This window comes from Bison bison, unplaced genomic scaffold, assembly GCF_000754665.1.
Source record: "Bison bison bison isolate TAMUID 2011002044 unplaced genomic scaffold, Bison_UMD1.0 scf7180017864277, whole genome shotgun sequence".
NCBI classification, from domain to species: Eukaryota; Metazoa; Chordata; class Mammalia; order Artiodactyla; family Bovidae; genus Bison; species Bison bison.
Window position 1 is genome coordinate 1,291,550 of NW_011494849.1, and position 15,617 is coordinate 1,307,166.

General features: G+C 36.6%; 1 protein-coding gene across 1 annotated transcript in view; it reads left to right on the plus strand.

Annotated features, from left to right (window-relative positions):
• Window positions 1-11,874, plus strand: part of LOC104995145 (olfactory receptor 10G6-like) — a 20,313-nt gene extending 8,439 nt beyond the window's left edge. Inside the window, 4 exon segments of the mRNA XM_010848881.1 lie at window positions 6,779-7,139; window positions 11,044-11,514; window positions 11,517-11,552; window positions 11,555-11,874. Coding sequence (XP_010847183.1) covers window positions 6,779-7,139; window positions 11,044-11,514; window positions 11,517-11,552; window positions 11,555-11,874 — 1,188 coding nt within the window.
• The last annotated feature ends 3,743 nt before the right edge of the window (window positions 11,875-15,617 follow it).

A 15,617-nucleotide genomic window follows, 5' to 3' on the forward strand; every position in this document is an offset into this window, starting at 1 on the left:
TATGGTTTGGTGCCTACAATGGGCCAGAGACTTATGGGAGCTGGTATACAACATTAAATACACACACAAAAAAGTTCTTTTGTATGGAACTAAAGTTCCAGTGTGGATTAGATAGGTAAAAAGCAAGTAAACACCTAAACTAAAAGTTTAAGTTTGTTAGTAATGGGTAAGATTTAAAATATATATATTTATAAGAGGGTGATGCCAGAGACAAGAATTAAATATATATTTGTGTAGTTATTTGAAGTAAAGACAGATTTTCAGATTGATTCAAGTTTAAATAACTGCATTATACATCTTCCTTTTGAAAAAGAAGTAGGTTATTTAAAAACATGCATTTGAAATAGAGGAAATATCTCTCCCAACAAAGCAAAACTTATTCCTTGGGAGTTGAATATTTCTTAGTATTTTTTGGCTATAATGCACAGATATACACAAATCAACTTAATAGCTGGTATATTTGTGGTATTACTCTTTTCAAGGCAGAGAAAATTAAGGAGCAAAATATCTAAGAAAGCACATCTGGGATTAATAGTGAAAGAAAAAAAAATCACTAAGTTGTCTCTAAGCCATTAGGTAAGATCATGGAGTAACTTTAGAAATATAGTAAAGATCATCCAAACATGGAACATGACCCATCACCTTCAAGAATCATACTCAGTAAAATTCAGATGCTCCTCCTTCTCGGGAGACTTCATTAAGTGGCTAACTACATTAAGGGACAAGTTGTAATCTGTTGTGAAATGTGTTGTAAATTGATATTTACTACAAATGATGTTAGAAAAATAATGAAGGCTATAACCCTAAATATTTCTAAATTGAAAGTATGTCACATGCTAATACTAATCATTGTGCACTGATAAGAGTTTACCCGGTGGCACTAGTGGTAAATAACACGCCTGCAAATGAAAGAGACATAGGCGACGTGGATTTGATCCGTGGGTCAGGAAGATCCCTTAGAGGAGGGCATGGAGACCCACACCAGTATTCTTGCCTGGAGAATCCCATGGACAAATGAGCTGGGCTGCTGCAGTCCCCGTGGCCTTGAAAAATTGGTTAGGACTGAAATGACTTAGCATCATGCATGCATTGAGAAATAATTTGGTTATTATTTTTCAAACCTGAGGTACATTTTTAAATCCTTTATAAAGGAAACTGTCCTTTAGTTAGATGTGATGCAGCATTAATAATAATATTGAAAGAATAGAAAGCACCAGACTACATGATATAAAAATTCAGTCCTGGTACCAATTAGGTGGCCAAGAACAAGTTTTATTAACTTTTATTCATCTATAATATCAGGCAAATGAATCATTGTGTGGACTTTCTTATATTCAAGAAGAGAGTTTACCTGTTGAATAAATGAATGGTTACTATTATAATATGATCTAACTTTGTACATATAGAGTATCAGCTTGGCCTAGGTCCAGGGAAGCTCTGCCTCTGGAAAAAGGGGGTCATTGCAGGGGTGGATGGGAACTCACTGGTATGGTGATTAGTACCTCAGTCAGTAGAAACAACCTCAAAGGGATGCAGTTGAAATGATGAAAGTCTACACATTTTGAAATTCTGTGTCATTTGAAAATAGCACTTTGATCTCTTTTAGCCCAGTTCTATTACCCAAAGGAGAACATCTCAATGATGATATATCTTCTAAGATGTGAACTGGAAAGTGTTTACAAATTAAACTCAAATATACCTAAGTGACAGGCTTATTTCCATGATTTTGTAAACAGCTTAGCTGGATGTCTTTTTCGCAACCTTTCCTATTTAGATGAAATTTGAATTCCTCTACCATCCACAAGTGGAGAAGGCAATGGCACCCCACTCCAGTACTCTTGCCTGGAAAATCCCATGGACAGAGGAGCCTGGTAGGCTGCAGCCCATGGGGTCCCACAGAGTCGGACATGACTGAGTGACTTCACTTTCACTTTTCACTTTCACGCATTGGAGAAGGAAATGGCAACCCACTCCAGTGTTCTTGCCTGGAGAATCCCAGGGATGGCGGAGCCTGGTGGGCTGCCATCTATGGGGTCGCACAGAGTAGGACGTGACTGAAGTGACTTAGCAGAATGCCTGAATTTGCTGTGATGAAACTAACGTGTTATGATTCCTAGAGAAAAGTTTGCTTTAGCAGCATCCTAGACGGGGACAATGGTTTTGGCTGTCCTGACATGATCCCAGAATGTCTACTTGTACAGTCTGTGCATTCTACTTCCTGGGACCACAGGTGATTGTCTTTTGGAGGTCACTAACATGAGGTAACATGAGATTAAGTTTTTGAGGAGGCAGTTTTAACAACTTATTTAAGTATTAAAGGTGCTTTTATTAACTGGAACTACAAATTTGAAATCATTGAAATAATCGAATCACTTATATAAGGTGACAAGTATATTTAAAAAGTGTCAGTAGTTCACCTGTTTTTTCTGTATAAACACATTAAAGCCTCAGGAGGAAGAGTCTTAAGTAATCAACAATTTTTATCTTGACTTAAAATCCAGATCATGAGATGAGTGAATGAAAGAGTGCATTTCAGAAACATTTCTTAGAAAAAGGAGGAACAGGAGCATCTAGTATGTAGAGGAGAGTTTTAGACAAATTTTATGTTTTCCTTTGTCCATAAAGTTTTCTATGTGTGTGCCTTTATGTGTATTATGTGTATTTCTACTTTCCACTTATAATAATTTTCTTTAACTTTATTTTTCTGCTACTTACTTTTGAGAAAGACTTTTAATAGTGTTTTTTTCTTTCTGTTTTGGTGAGTTAATAATTCTAATTGTTTAATGAAATCAATAATTTGGATCACACATACAAATAAAAATACAACATATATACATGTATTAGTGAATAGCTCTGTCCACAGGGATGGTGTTTGTGTTGGTGCTGAGGGTGATGCTGATGATTTGCTCAGGGAGGGGGTGGTGAAACCAAGAAAGGTTGTTTAGGAATCAAGGCAACTCCCTCTGGAAGCATTCCAAAAGCAATTTATATATCTACAAAGTCATAGTAACTTTCACCCAGAGAAAGTGTTACTGTAGGTAATTGGGTCTCCACTCATCTTTAAAGCAAAACAAGTAGCTTGGGAAGACTTACCATCAGAAATAACCCTTTTAAAGTCCTTCATTAGAGACACAGTCTGTTGATGATGCCTGTGTTCCAGGCAGAGGACTTCTGAGGAACACAGGGAATTAATGTTTCTTAAAAATGATGACTCAGAGGCTCATCCTAAATACATTTCTACCACCTTGCTGTTATCCAGGATTTTACTGAATAAATCACTTAGCTCCATGAGAAATTCAGACATAAGAAAAATCTATCAGCTGTAAAACTTCTTGGATCAAATCTAGGCTTTATCATTTATAGTATTAAGCAAATTAATAATTTTGCTTTACTATATCAGCCATAAAATTATCTTATTATAGCTAATTGTGAGGATTAAATTCTCATTTAATTTAAAATGATATATAGTATTAGCAAAATTTCTGATACATCAGTTCACTTCAGTTCAGTCGCTCAGTCGTGTCTGACTCTTTGTGACCCCATGAATCGCAGCATGCCAGGCCTCCCAGTCCATCACCAACTCCCGGAGTTCACTCAGACTCACGTCCACCAAGTCAGTGATGCCATCCAGCCATCTCATCCTCTGTCGTCCCTTTCTCCTCCTGCCCCCAATCCCTCCCAGCATCAGAGTCTTTTCCAATGAGTCAACTCTTAGTATCAGGTGGCCAAAGTACTGGACTTTCAGCTTTAGCATCATTCCTTCTAAAGAAATCCCAGGGCTGATCTCCTTCAGAATGGACTGGTTGGATCTCCTTGCAGTTCAAGGGACTCTCAAGAGTCTTCTCCAACATCACAGTTCAAAAGCATCAATTCTTCGGCACTCAGCCTTCTTCACAATCCAACTCTCACATCCATAAATGACCACAGGAAAATTGAGTGAAAAAAAAAAAAAAAAAGAATTATAAACTTACTAGGGCAAGTTTATCAATTTATCAAGAAAGGTTTGCTAAATTAATCTTCCTTGAAACAGAATGATTGGGTTGATATTTTGTATAAAATAGTCTAAAAGTGGGCACAAAACTGTTTTTTCCCTCCCTGTGACATTTTTTGACCCTAATTCTGTGATACGGTTTAGTGGTATCCTTACATACACGTGTACTCTTAAAATGTAGTGGAAAATCCCAGTGAATTTAATTAAGCAAGAATCAGTCTGGGACCCATTTCAATTCTAAGTCAATGATAAATGAGGTTAAAGGAGATAAAGCATCCAGTGATTTTCGACCCTATTAGGAAAAGTGATATGTTTTTAAGAGTTGATATAAAATTTTCAGGAGATTCTTTGTTAGTCTTACTTAACACAATTCATTAAACAAAAGAAAGGAAGGAGGAAAAACAGAACAAGAATGTGGAATCTCAAAAGCTCGATTCAACTTTCAGCTACTCTGACCACACCAACATAACAGTATGAGAAGGACTAAACAATTGATTTTTTTATATATATATTGGAATATGTAGGAAAATAACTTACTTGAGATCAATTTCCCTGGGAAATGACTCACTGCTATCTTCCTATGGAAACATGGGTTTTTCAGACCTTTTTATATTATCCTAACATAGTAAGTTTTTCTTATGTGTGTGAGTGTTTGAGCTCTGTGAAATTACTTTAAATAGTCTACAGGGCAAATAATTAGTTGAGTCCATGGAGGAGACGAACAGAGAGCTGAATTAAAGAAAATATATCCTTAAGCAGTCTTTCACCTCTTGTCAAACTGGATGAAAAGAATTCCAGGTTATCATGAGGGAGTTAAAAAGTTATTCCCTCAGATTTTGAACATGCCTGTACAAGGTGAGACTAAATAGTTATATTCAGTCCTCACAGTTGTGTGACACATTGTGTAAGAACTTAGATCATTTTTAAATAAATCAAACTTAAATTCCAATGCTAGGTTTGTTTGTTGGTTTGTTTTTCATTTAGAAAATGTGTGACCTTGGGGAGATTAATCAAGATTCCCCTAGCCTCAGTTATTTCAAATAAAAAGTGAGAATTACTGTTATTGCTACTGTAATATTAAATGTGATATATTAAATTGTGAGTGCATGATTGGAAACCTGGGAAGTTTTCAGCAGTTGGGTGATATGATCAGGGCACAAGTTAAAAGAGAATCACTTGGGCTTCCTTCAGAGAACAAATTGTTGGGAGTCAGAGTAAAAGAGGACATAGTTGCCAGAAGCTATTGGAAGGAGTCAGGAAGGAAATTGGGTTAGTGAATGATCAATTTGTGATACATTTTGAAACTAGAGATAACAGGGTTTGTTAAAGGTATGAATATGTGATATGAGATCAATAAAGGAGGGAAAAAACATTTTGAGATTTTTGTTTTTCCTGAGTAATGACACTGAAGGTGGTACCATTTAATGAGCCGAGGAGCTTCTTTTTTATTGAGGAGAATTTTTAAATTTCAAATATACCGAATTGATACCCAGCTAGAGATGTCCAAATTTAGAGATGTTACATGCACAAGTTTCAAAATAAAGTTAGAATAGAGGCTGGAGATGAAAAAATTAGATTGTTTCAATTATTTACTGGTTGGGGAAAAGAGGAACATCCAACCATAAGAAAGTTGTCTCAGTGAGTTTTGAGACAATCCCAGTCATTGAACTTTTATTTAAAGTTTGATCTACTCTCAATGAAAATATAAATTAGATTAAGTGTGACTCTAGCACAGCTTTGTGACTTTACAAGTGGTGGAACTTTCCCTGGAATATACTACCCATCTTTTCTTATTGTTTTACTTTTCCTTGAAATTCAGCCATTGCATTGCTTCCTCCAGGAAGCCTTCTCTTTTCCAGATTGATTGATATAATCCTACACTATGACTCACTCTATTGTATAAATATTCTTTCAATGGCCCTTAATCCATTGTGTGATCCCTTGTTATGTGCCATACCACTAAGGATAAGGGTGTGTTAGTTGCACAGTCATGTGAAACTCTACAATCCCATGGACTGCATCCTGCCAAGATACTCTGTCCATGGGAATTCTCCAGGGAAGAATACTGGAGTGGGTTGCCATGCCCTTCTCCAGAGAATCTTCCCAACACAGGGATAGAAACTGGGTCTCCAGCATTGCAGGAAGATTCTTTAGTGTCCAAACTAAAGGGAAGCCTATGACACATTGGACATAGATACTCCATACGCCTTGTTTTAATTGAATGAATGAATAAAAAGATTCATTTATAATGCACTTAAAAGATTTCCTCCTTGCTTTTCAGATCAACTGCTTATAATATGTAAAGTCAACTCCTGTCCAGGCTAGAGGGAGCCAAGGAACAGCATAACTTATTTCATCCTCTTCAGCCTCACACATATTCCAAAAGAGCAGAAAGTTCTTTCTGTTATGTTCTTACTCTTCTACATCTTGGTGTAGAATGTGTACATGGTAGAGGGCAACTCGCTTATTATCATGACTATAATTGTCAATGAGACCCTGAAATTGCCAATGCACTTTCTTTCTTGCTTGCTTATCAAGTATGGATGTTTCTTATTCATCTTCTATAACCCCCAGATTGATTTCAGCTTTATTCTTTGGGGAAAATACCATCTTTTGAAGATTGCATGAGAAAACTGCTTATAGAACATATCATTCTTGGTGGAATAGGTTTCTTCCTTCTGGTGTGATGGCCTGTGACCACTATGTGGCCATCTATAAGCCCTTGCATTGTTTGGTTATCATGAGGCAGAGAGTGTGTGTTATTCTGCTGTTGGTGTTCTGTGTTAGAAGTTCTTGCACTCAGTAATTCAGCATAGTGCTATCTGTGAGCTCCCATTCTGTGGCCCTAATGTCATTGATCACTTTATATGTGACATGTACCCCTTGTTGAAACTCGTCTGTGCTGACATCTATGTCATTGGCATCTTAGTTGTGGTCGATGGAGGACTAATCTGCATTACTGTGTTTCTGCTCTTACTCATCTCCTATGTAGTCATCTGGCACTCTCTAAGAAAACTTCGTCAAGAAGGCAAGCAGAAAGCTCTCCAGACCTTCATTTCCCACATCACTGTAGTTGTCTGCTTCTTTGCCCCCTGTATTTTCATACATGCAACACCTTCTAAGGCCTTCCCCTTTGATAAACTATTGAGTATGTTTTATACAGTCATAACTTCCATACTTAACCCATTATTCTATAGTCTACAAAATTCTGAGATGTTTAATCCTATGAAGATATTCTGGGAAAAATAAAAGGCAGATCAATTAGTAATTTAGTACATTTATTGTCATGAGGACAGTAAATTATCACTAGGGCCAATTTCTTTGAAATATAAAAGTTGTCATAAACCTGATGTAAACTCTTCTTTGTAGGATTAATGTTAATTATAATTAAAAATAAACTATGTGTTTGTGCTTTTAATCAATTTCCTTTCTAGAATATAAACTGGATAATGTCTGGGTTGTCACTTAACTTATAAAGAAGAAATTCATTTATCATAAAGAGTCAGTAAACAATATGTACTCTTTTAGTCAATGAAACTTTTAAAGAGTTACAGAAATGTTTAGTTAATTTCTTCATTTTTTAAATTACTTTTTTCTTTCTTCATTTTTCTTTTCAATTAGGTTTGCTTCCTTTATCTTCATTCTATTTATAATACTAGTTAAAATATTTAATGTGATATGCTGTTACTGCTAAGTCACTTCAGTCGTGTCCGACTCTGTGCGACCCCATAGACGGCAGCCCACCAGGCTCCCCCGTCCCTGGGATTCTCCAGGCAAGAACACTGGAGTGGGTTGCCATTTCCTTCTCCAATGCATGAAAGTGAAAAGTGAAAGTGAAGTCGCTCTGTTGTATCTGACTCTTAGCGACCCCATGGACTGCAGCCTACCAGGCTCCTCCATCCATGGGATTTTCCAGGCAAGAGTACTGGAGTTGGGTGCCATTGCCTTATAAACTATCCTATTTATTCTGTTTCATTTGCCTTACATATGAAATTTTAGCATAATGCATATTATTGAATAAAAACAAACGTGTTGTCAAATAATATTAAAAATAGAAATTATACAAAATGGAATATTGTAAAACAAACCTTTGCATTCTAAATCAATGTCTCTCAGTCCTTCCAGATGCAGTCACTATATTCTGCTTCTGAAATTCTTTAAATAATAACCTTTGCAAGAACAAACATATTTTCATACATGTGTTTATCTTTCAATCGAATAAATTTTTGTATCTTACCACTCTGCTATTCTTAATGATATAAGACTTAAATCTTTCCATTTCTTTAAAACCCCTTACAACTTTATGAAGATACACAAAAGTTGATGCATCTGTTAATGTATTCCCCAGTCTTTGTAAACTATTCTACAATGAAATGCTTTTGACATTTTATAAGTATGAATTCCTGGAGGTGAAATTGTTGAGTTGATTTTTATATGTATTTATAATGTTGACATTCAAATTTTTTGCCAAAATGCCATCCATGAGCTTGTACCAAACTCATGACTTCCCTCTTACTGGAAAATACCTATTTGAACATGTTTCCAAACAACCAGTACTTGATAAACATTTGTGGTCTGTGACAATCTAATTAAATAAATAGTGTTTCCTTTGTATACTTTAATTATAAGAACATAAACAGAACTGAATTCTGATATCTATTCACATGTTTAAGGTGGTTTGTATTCCTTTCTCATAAATTACTTATTAATGAATTTTATGTCTTTTATTTTATTGCTGATACTTATCATACTAATTTTATGACTTAATTATATGCTAACGTAATTATCTTATTTAGCACGTATGTGGAATTATTATTTTTTCAGCTTGTGGTTTATTTTGATGTTTTTATACTTAATAGAATATCTGGGATCATTTAGAAATGTTTTTACATTTAGATAAATCTATCAATATTTCCTTTGCATTTTATATCTTGTTTCTTGTTGTTGTTGCTCAGGTGCTGAGTCATGTCCAACTCTTTAAGATTCCATGGACTGCAGTAGTGCCGGATTTCTCTGTCCTCCACTATCTCCTAGAGTTTTCTCAAATTAATGTCCATTGAGTTGTTGATGCTGTCTAACCATCTCATCCTCTGCCACTACCTTCTCCTTTTAACTTTAATCTTTTTCAGCGTTAAGGTCTTTTCCAATGAGTTCTTCTTCACATTATGTGGCCAAAGTATTGTAGCTTCACCTTCAGCATCAGTACTTCCAAGGAATATTCAGGATTGGTTTCCTTTAGAAGTGAGTAATATGATCTCCTTGGAGTCCAAGGGACCTTCAAGAGTCTTCTCGAGCACCACAATTCAAAAGCATCAATTCTTCACTGACTGCAGCCATGAAATTAAAGGAGGCTTGCTCCTTTTGCAAACCTGTTTTTCAGTCGCTCAGTCTTGTCTGACTCACTCTTTCCAACCCCATGGACTGCAGCACACCAGGCTTCCCTGTCCTTCACCATCTCCTGGAGCTTGCTCAAACTCATGCCCATTGAGTCAGTGATGCCATCCAACCATCTCATCCTCTGTCATACCCTTCTCCTTCTGCCTTCAATCTTTTCCAGCAGCAGGGTCTTTTCTAATGAGTAGGTTCTTCTCATCAAGTGGCCAAAGTATTGGAGCTTTGGGTCCAGCATCAGTCCTTTCAATGAATATTCAGGACTGATTTCCTTTAGGATGAACTGGTAGGATCTCCTTCCAGTCCAAAGGACTCTCAAGGGTCTTCTCAAACATCACAGTTCAAAAACATCAATTCTTCAGCACTCAGTCTTCTTTATGGTCCAACTCTTACATCCATACATGACTACTGGAAAAATCATAGCTTTGCAAACCCTACAGCATATTAAAAAGCAGCAATAGCACTTTGCTGACAAAGGTCCATATAGTCAAAGCTATGGATTTTACAGTAGTATGGAGGTGAAAGTTGCTCCATAGCTAACTTAGAATTTTCCTATTTCAATGTACCAAGATATTCTTCCACATTTTACAACATTTAAATTTTTTAGGTGTTTTTGTTGTTTTCATTTAAGGTTTACATTTTTGAACCATCTACACATTACTTTAATGCAAAGATTCCATTAGGGATTGCATTTTATTTTTAAAGATGGCAACATTTATAGATTTTTTTAACTCATAATTTTGATATTGCAACTATGTTTTCTAAAATATAACAGGCGTTTGATTCCACTTCAGCCCTCTACTACCTCCCTCAGATTACTGATCTCTTTATTCATATGCTATTTAACATACAATACAACTGTATTTAAATTAAAATATACTTTGATTCATGATGAGCCTAGTAACCCTTCATTATTAGAACTTTGTCTATTCTTGCATATTTATGTTTTGAAATTAAATTTCAGTAAGATAGTCTAGCAAAAACTAAACTTATTTGGTATTTTCAAAAAGTTTTTATTTAGAAAGTGCTTGTGAATTTCATCCACAAACCAAGTACATCTTTCTACTTAACAAGTCTTTATGCTCATATTATGCTTATATTGATCTAGTATATTTCTTTATTACTTAAGTCATTTTGATTTTTTTTTCTGCTATTAGTAAATAGATGCTGGGAAAGATTGAAGACAGAAGGAGAAGGGGACAACAAAGGATGAGATGGCTGGATGGCATCACAAACTCAAAGGACATGAGTTTGAGCAAGCTCCAGGAGTTGGTGATGGACAGGGAATCCTCGCATGCTGCAGTCTATGGGGTCATAAAGAGTCAAACACAACTGAGAGACTGAATTGAACTGAATTTATCCTCCTGGGGATTATACAAAACACTGAGATGCAAAGAGTTCTATCTGTCCCAGACTTTCTCAGGTGGCTCAGTGGTAAAGAATCTGCCGGCCAGTGCAGGAGACAAAAGAGATACAGGTTTCATCCCTTGGTCAGGAAGATCCCCTAGAGAAGGAAGTGGCAACCCACTCCCATATTCTTGCATGGAAAATTCCGTGGACAATGGTGCCTAGGGGAATATAGTTCCCCATGTGGCACTGAGAGTTGGGCATGACTAAGCAATTAAATGTGTGTGTGTGCGCGCACACACACACACACACAGTATCTGCTCCATTCTTGCTCATCTAAATTGTGACAACAGTGGGCAATCTGCTTATCATGGTCACCATCATAGACAGCAGGTCACTAGGTTCCCCCATGTACTTTTCTCTGGCTTCTTTATCATTTATAAAAACTTTTTGTTCTACTGACATTGTTCCCAACACAATCACCGACTTCTTTCATGAGAAAAAGACTGTTTCCTTCCAGTCTTATACGTCTCAAGTCTTTGGAGATCATTTATTTGCTGGTGTAGAAGTCACTCTTCTGCTGATAGTGGTCTATGACCGATATGTAGCTATCTGTAAACCTCTTCGTTATTTGATCATCCTGATTCTTAGGGTGTGTGTTCTCATACTTCTGGTGGCCAGGACTGTTGGTTTTCTGCACTCATTGGTTCAATTTCTCTTTATTTACCAGCTCCCTTTCTGTGGCCCCAATGTCATTGATAACTTCTTGTGTGACATGTTCCCTTTATTGAAGTTGCTTGCACTGATAGCAACCTCATTGAACTATGATAGCTAATGGTGGGGAAATTTACACTGTTGTCTTCTTCATTCTCTCAGTGTCCTATGGAGTCATATTATCTTCCTTGAAGACTCATGGTTTGGAAGGGAATGACAGTCTTCTATACTTTTACATCCCATATGATGGTGGTCATTTTATTTATTTATTTGTTCTCTGTATCTTCTGGTATGCAAGGCCTAATGTCAAATTTGCCATGGATAAATCCATAGCAATGGTTTTCACTTTCATAACTCCCATGTTGAATTCCTTAATCTACACCCTGAGAAATTCAGAAATGAGAAATGTTATGAGGAGACTTTGGGGGTAATAATATGCCCTTAGTTGGAAAGGGACTGTTTCTATCATAGAAGTCATGATATTCATTCATTCTTTCACAGAATCAAGAAATACTTAAACTATTAAGGATTACATTATTATTTTTTTTTCCCTATGGGTTACTTAGCCTATTTATTCTGGGACAGCTGTATAAACTAATCTTTATGCAAGTGGAATATTTTATAGTCCTTAATACCAAGATATGTAATAATGCTGTATTAAGGTTTTAAGAGATAACAATTTAGGGATTTAAGTTCTTGTTTGTGGAATATGGTTACTTCTTCTTGGTACAGAGAAATGTGACCTAATAGAAGATTTTTCCTTTTAGTCCCAGAGAGTGAAATCCTTCTGAAAAGATTGCTTATTTATTTCTTTGACTGCACTGAGCTTAGTTGCTACATGTGGGGTCTTTGATCCTCATTTTGGCACGCAAGACTTTCAGTTGTGCCTGAAAACTCTTGGTTGCCATGTGTGGACCAGGGATTGGAGCATAGAGTCTTAGCCAATGGACCACAAGAAAGTCCCAAAAGTAACATGAAAAAAAAAAAAAAATACTTTCTCCTCAGTTTGTTGAAATATGTGAAATGATATCAAAGAATTTCATAAGATGAATTTCATAAGCCATACAAATGTTATTTTATGAATAAATGTATTCTGGTAAATTAAAAAAAAATAAAATAAATAACACAGTGGATATTCATAGCAGAGGATAGATCTGTGAAAAATAAGCTTTGTTAACTTTCAATTCAATTCAGTTCAGTCCCTCAGTCATGTCCAACTCTTTGCAACCCCATGAATTGCAGCATGTCAGGCCTCCCTGTCCATCACCATCTCCTGGAGTTCATGCAAACTCACGTCCATCGAGTTGGTGATGCCATTCAGCCGTCTCGTTCTCTGTCATCACTTTTCCTCCTGCCCCCAATCCCTCCCAGAATCAGAGACTTTTCCAATGAGTCAACTCTTCACATGAGGTGGCCAAAGTACTGGAATTTCAGCTTTAGCATCAGTCCCTCCAAAGAACACCCAGGACTGATCTCCTTTAGAATGTACTGGTTGGATCTCCCTGCAGTCCAAGGGACTCTCAAGAGTCTTCTCCAACACCACAGTTCAAAAGCATCAATTCTTCGGTGCTCAGCTTTCTTCACAGTCCAACTCTTGCATCCATACATGACCACTGGAAAAACCATAGCCTTGATTAGACAGACCTTTGTTGGCAAAGTAATGTCTCTACTTTCCAACATGCTATCTAGGTTGGTCATAACCCTCCTTCCAAGGAGTAAGCATCTTTTAATTTCATGGCTTCATTCACCATCTGCAGTGATTTTGGAGCCCCAAAAAAAGAAAGTCTGACACTGTTTCCACTGTTTCCCCGTCTATTTCCCATGAAGTGATGGGACCAGATGCCATGATCTTTGTTTTCTGAATGTTGAGCTTTAAGCCAACTTTTTCACTCTCCTCTTTCACTTTCATCAAGAAGCTTTTTAGTTCCTCTTCACTTTCTGCCATAAGGGTGGTGTCATCTGCATATCTGAGGTTATTGATATTTTTCCTGGCAATCTTGATTCCAGTTTGTGCTTCTTCCAGCCCAGCATCTCTCATGATGTACTCTGCATATAAGTTAAATAAGCAGAGTGACAATATACAACCTTGACATACTCCTTTTCGTATTTGGAACCAGTTTGTTGTTCCATGTCCAATTGTTAACTTTACATTTTGTAAATGTTTCTTTACAATACCATTACACTACTGTAATGGTAATATGTGGTTAATTTACATATTCTGATCACATTTTTGCCTGAAAAATTAAATTTTAAACCCCTTCTGTGTATCCAGTTCATTTTGTCTTCTCCAATAGTTGAAAAGTACTGTTAGTCACTCATATCACACATAGAGGCTTCCCTGTTGGCTTAGCAGTAAGGAATTTGCCTGCAGTGAAAGAGACATGGATTCAGTCCCTGGGTCAGGAAGATCTCCTGCAGGTGAACACAGCCATCCACTTAAGTATTCTTGCCTGGAGAATCTCATGGTCAAGAGGAGCCTGGCAGGTTACAGTCTATGGGGTTGCAAAGAGTTGGACATGACTGAAGCAACTAAGCATGCATGCATGCATCACATATAGACCCAGAGTCTGCCTTCACTAGATTAAACTGCATGGATAGATACAGAACTTATTTAATGCAGTAACTGTTTAACATTTTGAATACAGATTAATTTATTTTACATTATGAATGCCTTGTTGATTCTCTGTAAGCTATATGTTCTTGACATAAGTGATAAATCAGTTTTTTCTCTGTTTACAATTACTCTATGGAAGTTTTGGGAATCAAATACTTTTTTACAAACATAATTTTTTAAGGCTCTGGCACCATATGTTTCTTGTGAGAATTCAAATTCACCACATAGAAGCTAAGGCTTAAAGTACAACATCTTCCTTGTCTCAATTTTTAATTGGATTCAGTTAGTGTACTTAGCAATAATACTACACCAATGTATCTGACACATATTGAAGTAATGCCAGTCATAAAGTTTAATTTCTTTTTCAGTGAAGGATATAAAACATACTCTAAATGTTTTAATTGGAAAGAAAAGTAATATAATGAATTATATCCTTTAAAAATTATTAGATTTTTTAAAATTTAATTTAATTTCATTTTTTAACTTTACAATATTGTATTGGTTTTGCTATATATCAAAATGAATCAGCCACAGGTATACATGTGTTCCCCATCCCAAACCCTCCTCCCTCCTCCCTCCCAATACCATCCCTCTGGGTCGTCCCAGTACCCAGCCCCAAGCATCCAGTATCGTGCATCAAACCTGGACTGGTGACTCGTTTCATATATGATATTATTCATGTTTCAATGCCATTCTCCCAAATCATCCCACCGTCTCCCTCTCACACAGAGACCAAAAGACTGTTCTATATATCAGTGTCTCTTTTGCTCTCTCGCACACAGGGTTATTGTTACCATCTTTCTAAATTTCATATATATGTGTTAGTATACTGTATTGGTGTTTTTCTTTCTGGCTTACTTTACTCTGTATAATGGACTCCAGTTTCATCCACCTCATTACAACTGACTCAAATGCATCTTTTTTAATGGCTGAGTAATACTCCACTGTGTATATGTACCACAGCTTTCTTATCCATTCATCTGCTGATGGGCATCTAGGTTGCTTCCATGTCCTGTCTGTTGTGAACAGTGCTGTGATGAACATTGGGATACAAATATCTCTTTCAATTCTGGTTTCCTCGGTGTGTATGCCCAGCAGTGGGATTGCTGGATCATAAGGCAGTTCTATTCCCAGTTTTTTAAGGAATCTCCACACTGTTCTCCATAGTGGCTGTACTAGTTTGCATTCCCACCAACAGTGTAAGAGGGTTCCCTTTTCTCCACACCCTCTCCAGCATTTATTATTTGTAGACTTTTGGATCACAACCATTCTGACTGGTGTGAAATGGTACCTCATAGTGCTTTTGATTTGCATTTCTCTGATAATGAGTGATGTTGAGCATTTTTTCATGTGTTTGTTAGCCATCTGTATGTCTTATTTGGAGAAATGTCTATTTAGTTATTTGGCCCATTTTTTGATTGGGTCATTTATTTTTCTGGAGTTGAGCTGCAGGAGTTGCTTGTATATTTTTGAGATTAGTTGTTTGTCAATTGCTTCATTTGCTATTATTTTCTCCCATTCTGAAAGCTGTCTTTTCACCTTGCTTATAGTCACTTTCTT